Source organism: Syngnathus floridae, chromosome 4 (genome assembly GCF_059516105.1).
Source record: "Syngnathus floridae isolate MCC-2025c chromosome 4, RoL_Sflo_1.0, whole genome shotgun sequence".
Lineage (NCBI taxonomy): Eukaryota > Metazoa > Chordata > Actinopteri > Syngnathiformes > Syngnathidae > Syngnathus > Syngnathus floridae.
This window is the reverse complement of record NC_142416.1, coordinates 6,087,014-6,105,846: the sequence shown is the minus strand read 5'-3', so window position 1 is coordinate 6,105,846 and position 18,833 is coordinate 6,087,014. Positions and strand designations below refer to the sequence as shown.

Below are 18,833 nucleotides of genomic sequence, written 5' to 3'. Positions count from 1 at the left end.
CCGACTGTAAAACATGAGGGTGAAAACATTGTGCTTTGGGGCTGCAAAAAGGACCAGAAAGCATTAGTGGGCCCATTTAATGTAATTTTGAGCCCAAACCATTAATAAGAACATACATCCATTTTCTATACCGCTTGTCCCCACGGCTCGTGGGTGTGCTGGAGGCTAGCCCAGCAATCATCGGGCAGTAGACGAGGGACACCCTGAACTGGTTGCCAGCCAATCACAGGGCACACAGAGACGAACAACCATCCGCACTCGCACCCAGGGACAATTTGGAGTGCTCAATTGGCCTACCAAGCATGTTTTTGGGATGTGTGAGGAAACCGGAGTGCCTGAAAAAAAAACACGCGGGCACGGGGAGAACATGCAAACTCCACACAGGGAGGGCGGGAGGTGGAATTAAACCCGCTCCCTCCTAACTGAGGTGGACGTGCTAACCAGTGCACCACCGAGCTGCCCTCAATGAGAACATTGAAGATGAAATGTTGTTGGGCCAATGAAAGAGTGGCTTTGTTAAGAAGCATCTCAAAGACCTGGAGGGGCCTGAGCAGTCTCCAGACCTTAATTTCAGAAAAAAACTGTGTTGCTTGGCCTTAGCAATGGCAACCAAATGTCACTGCTCAAAAAGAGTTTTGCATGACGAAATGGTTGAAAACACCTACACAAGATATACAGTAAACATTTGACCTCTGTTATTGCGCCAAAACTATTAGTATTACAACGCAATGAATTGAACTTCTATCATTAGTATTACAACGCAATGAATTGAACTTCTATCATTGACCAAGTACGTATTTTTATAAAACTACAACACCTCTTGTAAGATCGGAAATAAACATCAAGCATGCCACACTGGTGACACAAGTCTTTGCTTGTTGTGCAAAGATTTAATCCGTTTTTAGAAATAAAAGCCATCATAGCAAGTGGTCTGTTCATTCTTTCTTGAGATATCAGCACTTCATATGAAGACCGGTATATCGCTGCTAAGTTCAAAACAAACTTTAAAAAGTATGTTATATTTTTCAAATGTATTACACATAATTTGAATTCTTGGAATGGACCGTTGAGGGGCTGTTTGTGTCACTTGTTATAAATTTTGTCCAATTTAATAAAATGTGTGTGCATAAGAAAATCAATCCTCTTCATGTTAAGGGTAACAAAATTTGCTAAAATACATGATCAGAAAAAAAATTAAGGTCTGCTAAAATAAATGATCAGACAAAAATTAAGGGACTTTTTTACAATAAATTTGTGATTGACTGAGTTGACAATAAAAGAAACACTGATTAATCACAATTAAACATTTTAATTGTTTATACACACGCGCGTGCGTACACACACACACACACACACACACACACACACACACACACACACACACACACACACACACACACACACACACACACACACACACACACACACACACACACACACACACACACACACACACACACACACACACACACACACATTGTACATTGAAGACAGTTTATTCCTCTTGGACCTTGAAAGTGAGTCATAGAGTAAATCTGATCACATCTCGTAAAATGGAGACGATTCTATGTAGAATCACGGCCGAATCATTCTACGTACACATTTATCACGCTTGAACAGTTAAACTGTGGTAGACATGCATGACTGGCAGTTAAGACACCCAATAACGGATTAAATCGAGCTTTCTAGCTGCCCAATCACTGCTGCCACTGAGGCCTACTTCAGCAGATGCCAGACCGCGGGTTACAGCTTCAGTATCGAGGAGCTGTCCATTGTGCTCGACCTACCTCCAACTGATGGTAAGCACACGACCACATACGCATGAATTTAGCACCCTGTTCTCGCCGGAATATGAAGCAACAGTAGTGGTACACCAACAAAGGGCGAGTATAACATTAGCGCGCGTCTGATGGAGACGAAGGCGATCTGCGACATGCACGTCTCAGTAGACACGTTCCTTGCGTATTAGTTAGGTGTGCTGAAACTCGTTGATGTCATTATCAACGCACAATGAAAGAATGACAACCAGCATATATACAACTCCAAAGTGAGTCTATTTACAAGCCAAACAATATGGGATGGAAGTAGCTAACGTCAGGTTAGCTTATTGGTTTTACACTGATTCTTTGTTGCTTTCGTACTCAAACGGAAACGTTCCCGTGTCAGTAAAAAAATTGAATGACTACTGCAACAAAGACGCAGACGCGCGACAGAACTATCGGGACCAAACCTCATTAGTCGTCTTTACCTTAAACACTGTCATTTTCTTTCATCTTCTTTATTGACAAGGAGTCAAATACAAAAATAAAAATAGTGAACAAACACAATTGTATGTCAGGCACATAAATCGTGCCTAACAAGTAGCATACCACATTGAATCACAGGGAACTGATAATGTGACTAACTTGCTGCAGCGGGCTTGCCATTTTGAAGAGATGTGGATGTCGTTTGGCTCTACAGGTATTTGTGCTTTTAAAGTCACTATATTGTATGAGAGTTACCAGTCAACCCAGGAGCTTTTCTATACTAGTAGTCTCTTGTACAGTGCTGCCATTTTTATAAATTTAGAATTTACCCTTTACCTCGAACCACCAAAGCACAGCACAACATTCACAACATAAAATATATCCTCATTATATGACAAGACACAAAACAAAACATGACATGGGAGGCACTGATACATTTTGGAGATATTAGTACCAAGACAGTGATGCGTCGGTTGGCACGTCCGCCTCACAGTACAGAGGTGCAAGGTTTGATTCCAGCTCCAGTCTTCCTGTGTGGAGTAAGCATGTTCTCCCTGTGCCTGTGTGGTTTTCCTCCCACATTCCAAAGACATGCATGGTAGACCGATTGACTGCTCTAAGTTGCCCGTAGGTATGGTTGTCAGTGCAGATGGTTGTTTGTCTATGTGTGGCCTGCCATTGGCTGGCAACCAGTTGAGGGTGTCATCCACCACCTACCACCCTAAGACTGCTGGGATAGGCTCCAACGTGCCTCTGACCCTTGTGAAGCGAAGCAATACGCAAGATGAATGCACGAATAGTAGCAAGACGAGCGAATAGTGGTTGATTGGTTTGCACGTCCTGGTGCTCTGTTCAATTCCGGGCTCTGGGCATCTTGTGCAGATTTTGCATGTTCTCGACGTTACTTGCGTGTGTTTTCTCCGGATACGCCAGTTTCCTCCCACATTATAAAAACAGGCATGGTAGTTTATTTGAACACTCTAAATCATCTTCCGTTGTGAGTGTGAACTGTGGTGTGCCCTGCGATTGGTTGGCAAACAGTTCAGTGTGCACCCAACCTACTTCCCAAAGTCGGGTGGGACAGGCCCCCAGAATGCCCGTGGCCCTCTTGAGTTTAAAGCAGTTCAGAAAATGTCTGGATGGATAGACATAGAGTTGAAACCAAAAGTGTACATACACTGTGCAAACAGGCACACTATTTTTTCCTCATGTTCTCAAGTAAAACCAGACCAAACCTTTCATGTTTCCGGTCACTTAAAATCACCAAGATGATTTCAGTTTGCTAAATGCCACAATAATGAGAGAGAGTATACGTATTTTAGATATTTTTTATTATTTTATCCTGGGTCAAAACTTTACATCCATTTCCTTAGTATTTAATAGCATTACCTTTGAACTGCAAGACTCAAACAAAACGTTGGTCAAATGTTTTGAGTAAGCTTCCACAAGCCTCTGGCAGTACTCTGCTGGAATTCTGTCCCATCTCTCCTGAAAGAACTGGTGTAACTGAGTCAGGTTTGTCAGTTGCCCTGCTCCCACACATCTCTTGAGATCTGCCCAAAATTGTTTGATAAGATTCAGATCAAGGCTTGCTTTGTGATTGCAGGTCAACATTGACTTTATTGTCAGCAAGCCACTTTTTAACTCTTTGGCAGTGCGCTTTGTGTTATTGTCCATTGGGAAACACTCATTTGAACCCAAGTTTTGGATCCGTGGCTGATGTCTTGAGATGTTGCCTTAGTATTTGTACATAATGTTCTTCATGATGTCTATTTTATGACAAGCTCCTGTTGGTGGTGCAGCAAAATAGTCCCACATGATCCTACCACCCCGGTGCTTCACAGTTGGTATGGTGTTCTCAGGTCTACAAGCTTCCTGCTTTTTCCTTTAAATTAAACCATAGTCATAATGGCCAAACAGCTCCACTTCAGTTTCATCATTCCACAGACGTTGTCTCCAGAAGTTAGGATATTATCCACGTCTCTTTGAAAATTTTGATCTAGCCTTTTGAATCTTTCTTCAGGAGTAATAGCTTCTTTCTTGCTGAGTAGCCTTTCGGCCCATGTCAATGCAGGACTCGATTCTCTGTGGATAATGACACATTCTTACCGACTTAATTCGGCATCTTCACAAAGTCATCAGCTTTTGCTCATTCACAGATTTCGGATCACAACACGTTCATCTCTGAGCCGGTCTTATTCCTGAGCGCTGTGAGGGATGGACATTCCCCTGATGTTTACACGCATATATTTGTTTGAATGGATGAACATGGCACCTTCGAGCATCTGGAAATTGGACTCGTGGATGAACCTGATTTGCGGAGTTCCACACGTCACTCCCTGATGCCTTGGCTGATTTCTTTTGATTTTCCCATGATTTCAAACAAGGAAGCAGAGTGTTTGAAGAGTGGCCTTCCAATAAATCCCCAGGTGTGCCCTCAGTTAGCTCACATGTCAGTAAACCTACCAGAAGCTTCCAAAGTCATCATGGCTTCCCCATGTTGTTTATTAATGGCATTTCTTTTTGTGGACCAAACCTTTTACCTCAAAGAAAGTGACATAAAAGTCTTCTCTCAAATGATTGTGGCATTTAGCAAAATGCAATAATTTTGGTACTCATAAATGACCTGAAATAGGAGAGCTTTAGTCTGATTTAATTTCAGATGGTGAGAAGAAAACGTGTTGTCTTTTTGCATAGTGTATGTAAACTAATGGTTTCAATTATATATTTATAATCAAATCGTTCTTTTGTTCATGTAGACCACGAGGCAATTTTCTCATTATTTCCATGATCCTGAAGAATTGAAGTTGCCCTTTCCATTTACAATAATTCTTTTGGCTATGTATATTTATAATTGCAGTCTAGTTTGTGTATGCTGCACATTTTGAATATCACATAATGTAGATCTTTAGGTGTGACAAAGCGAGAAATAGCTTGTTTGAATAATCTACTTTGAAACACAGGTATGCATCACTTCACTGGTTTCTTTTATATCAAACACATTGTTTTAGGTTCTTTACCTGACATGTTTCGGCGGTTTCTTCTGCCTTCATCACCTAGAACCTAAAACAATTTGTTTGATGTAAAAGAAACCAGTGAAGTGATTAAAACAAGGAAAAACAAGATGAACTTAGTACAATTACAGGTATGCATGCTGTAAATTAGTAATAATGAGCACAAGCGTGTGGACTAAGGAAGAATCTTACAGAAGTCAATCTTGGATAAGTCAATTTCAGCTATTAATCAGCACTAAAAATGTCTTAAGTAGAATTAAATGTTTAGAGAAAAAAAAGACTAAATGACATACCCAAACAATAAACAACTGATATTATGTCGTAAACTAGTATAAAAAAATACAGATTTTTTAATTCCCACACTTGTATATGTTGAGTATTTATTTTGACTGGTGATTTGTGAATCTTTTTTTTACATTTAGGTAATTCCTTGTTATGTAGTCGTGCGGCTAATAGGCATCGTAATACATCACATTACCCACTACATTAATTGTCTTGCAAATGTACTTAATTCCTCACTAGTGTGGTGGGTGTGCTGAAGCCTATCCTTGCTGCGATGCTGTAACTAAATTTAGCCATCTGTTTTAATATAAGCATTTCATCATATAGTATAAGACTTTAATCAATCGTCATCATTGCCAAACATTTCCAGTTGTTTAATATAAGGCTAATTAAATCTTCTGAATGACTTCATAAACTTTATTACTGATAGTTTTTATTTGAATTTCCACATCGTACCGGTATTCAAACAGCAGATGAGCAGTTATTTTAGGCAATCACTGTTCAGATTAGTGCAATCCTCTTCATACACTGTAGCTCTTCGTAATCAACTTGCCCTACTTAAACCGTGATGCTCCGGTGTGGATTGTGATGTGTGCTAAAAGTGATAGAAGTGGAATTGAAGACAGTTAATACTTATTTGAAACCCGGTAAAAAGCAATGATTACCGTATTTTCTGGACTATAAATCGCAGTTTTTTTCACATTTTGGCCGGGGATGCGATTTATAATCAGGAGCAACTTATATGTGAAATTATTAACACATTATTGCTTGATCATTAACACATTATTTACTTACTAGTATATGTATATATATACTTACTAGTATATGACTTCACATGTTATTTCCACTTTAAACCGCATGAGGTCGCACTAGGCCTGTGGAATAATTGGAACCACAACTGACAATGAGTCTTAATCCATTCACTGACTTCCGGAGTCAGCGGAGTCGTTTATAACACGGACGACAGAGATGGACACAGAGGACGAAGATTTTGATGGATTTAATGATTTGGAGTGATACGGACGGTTCAATAAGCTTGTATTTTATGTTATAGTTATTTGATATATACCGTAATTTTCGGACTATAAATCGCGTATTTTTCCACAGTTTGGGTGGGGGGGGCGACTTATACTGAGGAGCGAATTATATGTGAATTTTTTCACAAATTTTCAAAATTAAAAAAGAAAAAAAAAACTGCGATAAACGAACCGCGATGTAGCAAGGGATTACTGTAATTTGAATTTCAAGTGACGTCAGTGGCGCGGCGCGGCGGTTGTTTACATAAAGGACAAATATTCGATCACGGGATGTCGAAGGGCCCCATGTACTACCGGCATCATTAGCGGCTTTGTTTGTAAGTGACACGGAGGACGAAGAGTTTGAAGGATTTAATGATTTGGAGTGACACAGAAGGTTTGAAAAACTATTATGGCTTTTACGCACGCCCAGTCCTATTCTACGGAGCTTTCTTTCACCTCTGTGGATTGAAGTCGGGGGCCGGCGCTCGGCCGGGTGGCTGTCCAGGGACGGTAGATGGGTCTCGGACATGGCTTCTACTCACGCCCGGTCCTACTCTACGGAGCTCTCTTTCACCTCCGTGGACGGAAGTCGTGGGCCGGCGCTCGGCCGGGTGGCTGTCCGGGGACGGTGGATGGGGCTCGCATATGGCTTTTACGTTCCTATTCTATGGAGCTCTCTTCCACCTCCGTGGCTTGAAGCGCCACCTCCGGGGATAGAAGTCCACGCCGCCACACACCTGGAAGTCGATGCCGGTGCTTGGTGCCGTGTGGTGGTGAACTATTTATGTTATAGTTATTTGATATATTTTATTTCGTATAGCAACTTGTATATGTTTTTATCGTTACAGTTCAGTACTTGTCGGCTCGTTGAACTCTTGTTTTGTTAAATAAAGAGACGTTTACCAAACCCACGTCTTTCCTTGTACTTTGTTAACGCTATAATATAGTAGTTATATACTAGATCTGTGGAATAACGACGAGGCTGACGCGGCGTTGTTGACAAAGGACGAGGAATTTGATCGATGGATTTAATGACTTGGAGTGACACAGATGGTTTGACAATATTGTTGTTTATATGATAGTTATTTGATATATACTTTATATATCGTTATATGGGCCTGTGGAATATTTAGAATATTTTGACGTCATCGGCGCGGCGCATACACGGCGTTGTTTCCATACAGGACGATCGATGGATTTAATGAATTGGAGTGACACAGATGGTTTTATAAATGTGTTATTTATGTAATAGTTATTTGAATAACTCTGTTACATCAGGCCCGTTCTCAGCTCTTCGTTTGTGTTTATGTCACGTTAGCATACCTATCGTTTAGCCTGTTGTTGCTTGTTCATGTCTCTCCTTGGTGTTGGATTTTGTCGAATAAATTTCCCCCAAAATGCGACTTGTACTCCGGAGCGACTTATATGTTTTTTTTCACGTTATTGTGCATTTTATGGCTAATGCGACGTATATTCCGGAGCGACTTTTAGTCCGAAAATTACGGTAGTAGTTTATTTAGTGTAGCAACTTGTATATCGTTTGGGTTCAGTAGTTTTCGATTGCCTAGGGAGGCCGTGAGGCCACAGGGGGGAGGAGATGATTGTTGTTGGCTTGTGTGTTGAATTCTTGTCTTGTGAAATAAAGAGCCGGTTACCAAACCCACGACTTGCATGGTGCTTCAGTAACGGTAGTGAAGGTGGAAGAAACCGCCGAAACATGTCAGGTAATGAACCTAAAACAATTTGTTTGATATAAAAGAAACCAGTGAAGTGATTAAAAAAAGGAAAAACAAGATGAACTTAGTACAATTAACAGTGCAATATAGTTATATATGCAAGTCAAGTCAAGTCAAGTTTATTTGTATAGCCCTAAATCACAAACAGTCTCAAAGGGCTTCACATAGACAAAAATTGACAATTATTCTCAAAGCATCCCCTGATCTTAAGCTCCCAAAAGGGCAAGGAAATACTCAAAAAAAACCCTGCCAGGGGAAAATGAGAAACCTTGAGAAGGGACCACAGATGGAAGGATCCCCCTATCAGGATCAGGTTGTAATGGATGCAGAGAGGGCACAAGTCATACATAGTATGAAAATCAATGAAAAAATGGATGTCGGAGGTGCCCTCGATTGTCCTGGCAGTGTCTTCAAGGAGGTTGAGCTACAGTTTCCTCATCTTGAATTGGTCCCCGAGAATATGTCTGTGGAATAATTGGAACCACAACTGATGGCGAGTCCGACGTCAGCGCCGCATGTACTTTCGGAGTCAGCAGCGGCATTTGACACAGAGGATGAAGATTTCGATGAATTTAATGATTTGGAGTGACACGGATGGTACTATAAAATTATTATTTATGCCATAATTATTTTATATATAGTTTATATATAGTTGTATTGGCCTTTGGAATAACTGGAACCGTAAATGACGACGAGTCTGACGTCAGCACCGCATCAACTGACTTCCGGAGTCAGTGGAGTTATTTATGAGACACAAAGGACGAAGATTTCAATGGATTCAATGATTTGGAGTGACACAGAGGGTTTGATAAACGTGTTATTTATGTTATAGTTATTTGAATAACTTAATGTTACGTCAGGCACGTCCTCAGTTCCTTATTTGTGTTTATGTAATGTTAGCATACAGTATCGTTTAGCCTGTTCATGTCTGTTCTTGGTGTTGGATGTTGTCAAATAAAGATCTCCCAAAAATGTGACTTGTGCTCCGGTGCGACTCATGTTTTATTTCTTCTGTATTATGCATTTTATGGCTGGTGCGACTTGTACTGCGGAGCGACTTATAGTCCGGAAAATATGGTACATGAAATCAGACAAAAGCTTTGAGATTCGTTAAGGGAGATTCATTATTGTTATTATATACTTACACGTAGGCGAAAGTAAGTGTTGTATTGCCCCATAGTTACCAGTATTATTACCAAATTAGAAATGTTGAGGTTGATAAAAACTTAAAATTATAAATGGTTGATTTTCTTTCTCTCTTTTACAACCTCACAGTAATGCTTTTAAATTTTGCCTCAAGTTTTCTGAGTTCTCCTCATAATTAAATGAAGATCTGAAATTACCCAATACCCATAGTTGTGAATGTGAGTTTGATATAAGATATACCGTAATTTCCGGACTATAAGTCGCGGTTTTTTTCATAGTTTGGGTGGGGGGGCGACTTATACTCAGGAGCGACTTATATATGTTTTTTTTTCACAAATTTTTACTTGATCATTAAGACATCACTTACAAGTATAGTTGACCACTTCCCATGTTATTTTTAGTATAGTTGATCACTTCACATGCTTTTATATCTTTATCTTGAACATATTCAAAACATAAAAAATAGAGAAAACATCAAATAAAGCAATTAACACTTTAAAGCACCATATCCAAGTCCACTGTCTGCTGTATGTACACTTGCTCCATTTTTGCTCCTATTATATTTATTATTATTATTTATTATTATTTGTTTATTTATCATTTATTCAACACTCTTATTTACTTGTATGCATATGTGTACCAAGGGATAGTGGAAACGCAATTTCAATCTCTTTGCGTGTCATAGTATATAAAAAAAAAAAATCAACGATAAAGCAGACTTTGACTTTGATAAAACAACCAAAAAAATTATATTTTCAGACAAAACTGGATGAGGACGCTCTAAATTTCACCGTTGGCCGTGACTCATCAACTGGGTGGGCTTAAGAAAAATGGCACCAAAAAGAAACTCATATTTTGCAGGTTACAAACTTCAAGTTGTAAAATATGCAGCTGAAAACAGTAATCGAGCAGCAGAAAGAAAGTTTGGAGAACCGTGATGTACCAATGGATTACTATTTCAAGTGACGTCAGTAGCGCGGCGCGGCGGTTGTTTACATACAAACGTGCCCACACAAGGACTACCGGCATCATTAGCGGTGATCATTTCTAAGTGACACGGAGGACAAAGAGTTTGAAGGAATTAAGGATTTGGAGTGACATAGAAGGTTTGAAAAACTATTATGGCTTTTACGCATGCCCGGTCCTACTCTACTGAGTCGGGGGCCGGCGCTCGGCCGAGTGGTTGTCCGCGAACGGTGCGCGGGGCTCGGACATGGCCATTACGCACGCCCGGTCTGTCTGGAAGTCCACGCCGCCACACGCTTGGAAGTTTGTTTTGTTTAATAAAGAGCCGTTTACCAAACCCACGTCTATCCTTGTACTTTGTTAACGCTACAATATAGTTATGTAGTAGATCTGTGGAATAAAGACGAGGCTGACGTCAGGGTGCACGCGCGGCGATGTTGACAAAGGACGAGGAATTTGATCGATGGATTTAATGGAATTAAAATGCACGGATGGTTTGATAATATTATTGGCTTGTATTATAGTTATTTGAAATATAGTTTATCTATCGTTATATGAGCCTGTGGAATATTTTGAAATGCAAGCGCCCTCAGCCGTGTGCACCCATTGTTGACAAAGAACGATCGATGGATTTAATGAATTGAAGTCACACCGATGGTTTTATAAACATGTTATTCATGTAATAGTTGTCCTTAATCACTCTATATGTTACGTCAGGCCCGTTCTCAGCTCTTTGTTTGTGTTTGTCACGTTAGCATACCTATCGTATAGCCTGTTGTTGCTATTTAATGAATTGGAGTGACACCGATGGTTTTATAAACATGTTATTTATGTAATAGTTGTCCTTAATCACTCTATATGTTACGTCAGGCCCGTTCTCAGCTCTTTGTTTGTGTTTGTCACGTTAGCATACCTATCGTTTAGCCTGTTGTTGCTATCGTTTAGCCTGTTGTTGCTCGTTCATGACTGTTTTTGGTGTGGGATTTTGTCGAATAAATTGCCCCCAAAATGCGACTTATACTCCGGAGCGACTTATATATGTTTTTTTTCACTTTTTGGGGCATTTTATGGCTGGTGCGACTTATACTCCGGAGCGACTTATAGTCCGGAAAATACGGTAAGTTACAATAAGACCGTTTTGTAAAAGAATACCTTCAACAAATAGAGGTATATTACACTGCACTGTGAAAATCAGCATGTATCAAAAGTAAAATTACATATTAGAAGCACTGCTGTTGTGATGACCTAACAAGTAGGATTGTGTGGTTTGGGTCCATCTGTTTAAGCCACATGTGCGTGAACTTGACTTCCTTTCATGTTGTTTTTTCATGTATATTTGTCTAGGCAAAGATGGCTAAGGTGAAACAGGTGGGATTGCTTGCAGCAGGCTGTCAGCCTTGGAATAACGACGTATGTGCAGCAAGTGGAGACCGTTTCGCCTATTGTGCTACTCTTGCCATATATATCTACCAGGTAAACTATGTGTACACTAATATTTTAACCTGTCTCACTGTGATACCAAGTCCATCCATCCATCCATCCATCCATCCATCCATCCATCCATCCATCCATCCATCCATCCATCCATCCATCCATCCATCCATCCATCCATCCATCCATCCATCCATCCATCCATCCATCCATCCATCCATCCATCCATCCATCCATCCATCCATCCATCCATCCATCCATCCATCCATCCATCCATCCATCCATCCATCCATCCATCCATCCATCCATCCATCCATCCATCCATCCATCCATCCATCCATCCATCCATCCAAAAACACTAACTACATACATCCAGATGATTTTATGATTTTAAGAGCAAACATGTACGCACACAAAATACAACATTTGTTGAAATTACGGCATCCAGCAATCCATCCATTGTACCTATATATCTATTTATTGTTCAGTAATTGATTGGCTGGCAACTAGTTCAGGGTGTCCCCCGCCTACTGCCTGATGACAGCTAGGATAGGCTCCAGCACGCCTGCGACCCCCGTGGGGACAAAGCGGTACAGAAAATGTATGGATGAATGGATGTTTAGTAGTATCAGTTGAACAACAAATGGAATGGTGACCAGAGATGCTTGCATGATACGTGATTACATTCTTTATGTAACATACAAAGCAATGTTGATTTTAGTATCAATATTATTATCTCATTATGAAAATCAGACATCCAAACTTCACTGAAAACCAATATCACACTACTGAACTCTAACTTTATATTATTTATATCTGTCTCTTGTAGTTGGATCAGCAGTATAATGAATTCAAGTTGAAGTCCATCATGGCAGAACACAAAAAGACTATAACAGCCATCAGTTGGTGTCCAGATAACCCTGATCTATTTGCATCGGCTTCAGCTGATAACCTGCTCATTGTGTGGAATGTAGCTGAGCAAAAGGCTGTAGCACGACTAGACAACACTAAAGGTACCATCGATGGCTGATCCAAGCTATGTTTTATTGTCAGAGGGTTTTTCCACCATCACAGTTTGTTCTTTCTTTCAGGTGTCCCTGCTGCAGTGAGCTGGTGCTGGAATTCAGCTGATGGTGTGGCATTTGTCCCTCAACGTGGCCCTCTTTATATTTGGGTCGCTGGAAATTCTGACTCTGGAGTGACAGTACATAAAGAGGCCCACTCTTTTCTGTCTGATATCTGTCTCTTCAGATGGCACCCAAGCAAAAAGGGAAAACTGGTATTTGGACACACAGATGGGAGTTTGTCTATTTTTCAGCCAGGTATGAATGTTTCCCCCATGTCCCCCCCCCCCCCCATGCACTTTCAACAATTTTTTGCGCTGTTCCTAGCAGCAAACGCGCGCGCACGCACGCACGCACGCACGCACACACACACACACACACACACACACACACACACACCTCTTCAACTTCCACTTTTTCCTATTTGTAGGATGTAAAAGTCAAAAGCACGTCTTGCGCCCTGAGTCTTTAGAGGGAACGGATGAAGAGGACCCAGTCAGTGCCCTGGAGTGGGACCCTTTGTCAACATCCTACTTATTAGGTTGGGCAAATTAAGAATTATGACTCATCACATTTTTGTCCATTATATTTGCAGACCACAGCTTTTAAGAAATGGGAAATGAGTGTTGATTTCAGCCTGGTGGCTGTAATCATAAAAGTTGACTGACATTAAGACACAGCTTGGAGAAATATAGCAAGAAGTGCAGATGTAGAAGACTGGCATTGATTCCATGAGCAGTCATATTTCCCCACTTTTTATTTTTTCATGTGTATTAAATCCAGGGTTGGGAAGATTTGGTTACAAAAGTATTCAGATAGAGTTAGAAGTAGGGCTGAATGATGCATTTGCAATATAATTGCAGTTTGACAAAATGCAATTCACTCATTACAAAAGCTGTGATTTCAATAGCTATTGAGACGTGTAGCCCAATAATTTGAAAATGGAAGCACCCTGCTGTTTTGTCATATACGTATATTGAGGATAAATACATCTCTGTAGCCGTATGTCGCGTCGTCCGATTGCATGTAAATGAAGATAAACTAAATGATTATTGCATATCATTACTTGTCATTTAATCAATAACTTATCATCCCTTTCTAATGCATGCTGCTGATTTTTTAAAGTGTAATGGATTTTTTTTAAATCTGAGTGGTACGTCATATACGTAAGAAGGTTTGATCTTACTTTCTCTATACTTATATATATATATATAATTGATTTATAATTTGCGGACTTGGATGAGATGGTGTAACAACCATTTTGTTTGGAACTGTCTCTGACAGTTACAGACCAACTCAAGGGGGGAAATGGCAGTTGATGTGAAAACCTGCTTCAATTATAAATTGATACACATGGCTTGCATCGTAGCTGCATGTCTATTGTTTGTAACAACCCTATCCCCGTCAAAAGTGCTGAAGAATTCAATGAGTTATCATGAATGGGGCCAAATTCTAGCTGTTGTCTAACCCGTCCAACCTTTGCCGCGAGGACCATTTATCTCTATTTTACCAAGGTGTGCAATAAGTGACAGACCCAGATTGTACCGCTGGCCGCAATGCAATATGGGATTATACTGAAGTTAGGCATTTGGAACAAAAAAAAAAAAAAACGCCAAATCAATTCCATAGTTTTATTGCAAGCAATTTTGCTGCTGCTGTTGTTGCGACTTTCCCATCAGGGGTACAAGTCATTTAATACTTAGTGTATTCATGAAGCAAAATGTAACAGTGACTCTTTTTGACAGTGTCCAACATCAATAATGGCATCAGGCTGGTGGACAGTGAGGCCTTGGCTTGTATTACATCTTTCTGCTTTCCCTCGGCTGCTGCATCAGTTCAGTGTCTTGCATGGATTCCCTCTGCCCCCGGCATGTTCATCACTGGAGGTAAACAAAAACAATGGGTATGGTGTGTTCCCCTGTGCCTTGATATTTGTTTACTGCCACATATGGTATTTTGCCTAAGACTTACATTTCAGGTTTTAACATATATACTGTAACTGCAAAATGGAGCAATCAGTTTTTGTCATTAAAGCGGCAGTCCAGCAAACAAAACATTGCCATTTATATAATAGGTATACGATGTCATCAACAAAACTTACGCCAGTAAAATAATCTTTCGGGCTTTTTTGGGGTGAGATATATAACAAACTGACCCATCAACTTTTGGGGTTCAGCTTCCTGTTTTTTTTCCCATTTTACCCTGTCTACGTCACAAGAGGGAGACAAGAGTTGTAATGTGTATTGTTTTCAGGCTTTGTTTGTCATGTTCTGTTGTCACAGTGTCTGAAATGAGGATTAATTGGCAGCAAAAATCATATGGGCATTCCTGCTCTTGTTCACTTTTCAACCTGTGCAAATATGAAAGCATTTTGCACAATATTCCATATTTACTTGCTCAAATGTGAGCGCCTATGAGCAAAACTTACTGTCACCTCTACAAAACTGAATATATTGTGCTGATCATTTTTGAAATTATTTTTACAGGTTCAAGTAGACATTCCAATTGGAGGAATGTGCTGATGAATTTTGGTGACGATTGAGCATAGTTTTCAGACAGTGAGACAGGCAAACAGACAACAGTTTGCGCACTGTAGTTTCTATGGCTTGTCGAGCCAGAATTAGCTTTTGATGGCAAAACAAACAATATTAGCCGAACAATTTCAGATTCGTACCACCCAGACATGCGGGTAGGGAAACTGTTTTCATTTTCCTGATTAAAAAAAATACATAAACTGAGCTTGATAGTGCAAAATAGGCCATCATGTCTCGACTCTCAGGTAATGTCTCTTCACATTTGTAATTGAATGGAGCTCATAACCTTTAAGAGAGCAGGTTCTTTACATTTGTAATTGAATGAAGCTCATAATGTACACCATTAATGTTTTAGATAAAATATATTTTTAGCTAGCATAACCCTGTCTCTTTCAGACTCCCAGGTTGGAGTATTGAGGATATGGAATGTGTCTCGCTCTACTCCATTGGACAGTTTCAAACTGAAGAAGACGGGCTTTCATGCTTTACATGTTCTCAACTCTCCCCTTGCAAAGAGAGGTACAATTCAAAAAATGACCTTAAGAAACAAATATGCTTAACATATGCAGAGGCGGTGCTCTTTGGTGGCTACGGCAATCATTGGTCACTCTCTGGGAACCCCCACATCTTGCGGAGAATTTTGATATTGTGGCGTCCCTGCCATTTTCACATAGATGGAGTACTCTTAGTTCAATTGCTACCCAAATAAAATTAATTCTCTGAACTATATACCAAAAGAACAAATTAAATAACCTGAAAGAAACTTTTACAGGAATTTTCTAAATAAAGTTTGATTCACACCATCAACGTCAATCAAATGCATTACTTTCACACCTTAGCAAGAAACAACAAGGCTGAGAAGTTATTGTTTATTGTACCATCACAGTCACGGTTTCGTGAAAATGCACACATATAGTTAAATGCCAAACACATCATTCATAATACAAGCAGGAACTACCGTATTTTCCGCACTATTGGGCACACTTAAAAACTTAAAATGTACTAAAAAAAACCACAGTGCGCCTTATAATGCAGAGCGCATTATATATGGATCAATTGATGAATTTGTTGATCCATACTGGTTGTACACAGCGCCCTGCCAAAATGTTTCAGTACGTTTTAGTACGACTAGTAAATTACAAGATCGCATCGCTTCCCAGCATTACGGCAACCGTGGTCAGGGGGCGTCACTGAATAGCTGTTGTACCCGCGAGGCTATTTCATTTCAAAATAGGCTGTTCCGTTAATGTTTTCGAGTAAGTTTATGGATCAGTATCCAACGGAATCAAAAATAAGCAGCACCAATGTGTTAAATCAGTCTTTAGTCGGTTCTGATCACTTTAATGGGAGAGCGTTTGAGATGTTATGCTTTTCCTACTATGCGTTTGCTATATGCATTTGTTATATGCTTTTCCTACTGCGCATGTGTGGACGCGTTGTATGTCGGGAGTCAAGGAAATGATTTAGTTATTCAGTCACGTTGTTGAAGTGTACAAGTAAAGTCTAGTGAGACGCACAGTTGTTGTTATCGTCGTTATTCAAATTCACATGGTAGTAGAGGATGGCCGCTGGTAATTACAAAGTTCCGCCAGCGTTTGATGAGAAGAAGTCTTACAAAAGTTGGAAAAATAAAGTCGAAATATGGAGACTTGTTACGGACTTGGATAAAAAGAAGCAGGCTTTGGCGGTTGCCTTGTCGCTTACGGGAAGAGCGAGAGACAGCGCGCTGAAAGTATCCACAGGGGGTTTGAATACAGATGATGGAATGACTACACTTTGGGGAAAACTGGACTCGGTGTTTTTGAAAGAAGCAAAGGACCGCCAATACGAGGACTATACGGAGTTCGACCGGATAACGAAAGACACGGGCATTTCAATGGCGGACTACATTGTCGAGTTTGAACGGAGGTACAACAGAATTCGCCAGTTCAAAATGGAGTTACCAGATGCGGTGTTAGCGTTCAAGCTGCTAGACACTGCGGGAATTTATATTAAAGACAAACAGTTGGCACTTACCGCTTGTCCAAGCCTCACGTTTGACAATATGAAGGCTGCCTTGAAGAAGATATTCAGCGACAATACGCCACAAGGCGGAGTTGGTGCACTGCAGGTGAGCGGAGATGCAACTAACGATGCCTACTTCACAAGGTTACCTGCGTGAAGCTTGCCCCCCACCCCACGCAAAATTTAAGGAAAATAGTCTGTTTCGTTTGTGCTTCGTTTGTGCTGGTTTGTGCAGCAAAAATGTTCGTTTGTGCTGCTTCGGTTTTTTTAGTTATAAAAGATTATTTTATAGGTCATCCAGAGTTCACCCAGCCCCCCATCTGCTCCAAATGAACCCAAAATGGTACCGTTCGTTTGTGCTTCGTTTGTGCTGGTTTGTGCAGCAAAAAATTTCGTTTGTGCTGCTTCCGTTTCGTAGATATTACACTTTTATTTTATAGCGATGACGTCACCCAGCCCCCCATTCCCCTCCAAATGGACCCAAAATGGTACCGTTCGTTTGTGCTGGTTTGTGCAGCAAAAAGTTTCGTTTGTGCTGCTTCGGTTTTGGAGATATTACACATTTCATTCATAGCGATGACGTCACCGTGAAGCTGGCCCCCCATTTTCCTCCAAATGGACCCAAAATGGTACCGTTCGTTTGTGCTGGTTTGTGCAGCAAAGATTTTCGTTTGTGCTGCTTCGGTTTCGTAGATATTACACATTTCATTTATAGCGATGACGTCACCGTGAACCTGGCCCCCCATTTTCCTCCAAATGGACCCAAAATGGTACCGTTCGTTTGTGCTTCGTTTGTGCTGGTTTGTGCAGCAAAAATTTTCGTTTGTGCTGCTTCGGTTTCGTAGATATTACACATTTCATTCATAGCGATGACGTCACCATGAAGCTGGCCCCCCATTTTCCTCCAAATGGACCCAAAATGGTACCGTTCGTTTGTGCTGGTTTGTGCTGCAAAAAGTTTCGTTTGTGCTGGCACGGTTTTGCAGATATTACTAATTAATTTTCTAGCGATGACGTCACCGTATTTCGTCGCGAATTTCAAGCTCCTGGAATGCTCCTGATGCAGAACGAATACAAGCCTTAGCCTTTTCTTTTTTTTTTAGCTTACAGAAAACTTTCACTGCGGGAAATGGCTTTTAGTACGAGGATATTTCTGTAATTATTTTTTTATCGTGCTCATTGATTAATTTCCTTGTTATCAATAAGCCTATATGATCATTTTTGTCAATTACATCTGACGTGAAAAAGGTTCACTGCAACCTAAATATCTGATGAGTCTATGTCTGTTCCAAAATTAATTAACGCAACAATTAGGTCAAGTAAAGTAGGTCAAATCCGCGACAACAAGCAGCTGTTCGAGGTAGAAGAACGAGATGTGCAGTCTGCCAAAG

The 18,833-nt window shown here is 40.4% G+C and overlaps 1 protein-coding gene across 7 annotated transcripts in view; it reads left to right on the top strand.

Moving 5' to 3' along the window:
- Positions 1 to 1,345: 1,345 nt before the first annotated feature.
- wdr17 (WD repeat domain 17) overlaps positions 1,346 to 18,833 on the top strand; it is a 53,742-nt gene continuing 36,254 nt past the window's right edge. For 2 of the 7 annotated variants that reach the window (XR_015857939.1, XM_088373159.1), the window contains exons 1-7: positions 1,346 to 1,799; positions 11,754 to 11,882; positions 12,670 to 12,853; positions 12,932 to 13,162; positions 13,335 to 13,445; positions 14,650 to 14,790; positions 15,835 to 15,957. Coding sequence is in view for 5 of the 7 variants with exons in the window: in XM_088373159.1 (XP_088229285.1) it covers positions 1,797 to 1,799; positions 11,754 to 11,882; positions 12,670 to 12,853; positions 12,932 to 13,162; positions 13,335 to 13,445; positions 14,650 to 14,790; positions 15,835 to 15,957 (922 nt within the window). In the remaining 2 variants the exon portion in view is untranslated. Of the gene's footprint in view, positions 1,800 to 1,904; positions 2,048 to 2,079; positions 2,461 to 11,753; positions 11,883 to 12,669; positions 12,854 to 12,931; positions 13,163 to 13,334; positions 13,446 to 14,649; positions 14,791 to 15,834; positions 15,958 to 18,833 lie in introns of those variants that run through there. The other 5 variants (XR_015857940.1, XM_088373157.1, XM_088373154.1 and 2 more) reach the window with 4 other exon arrangements.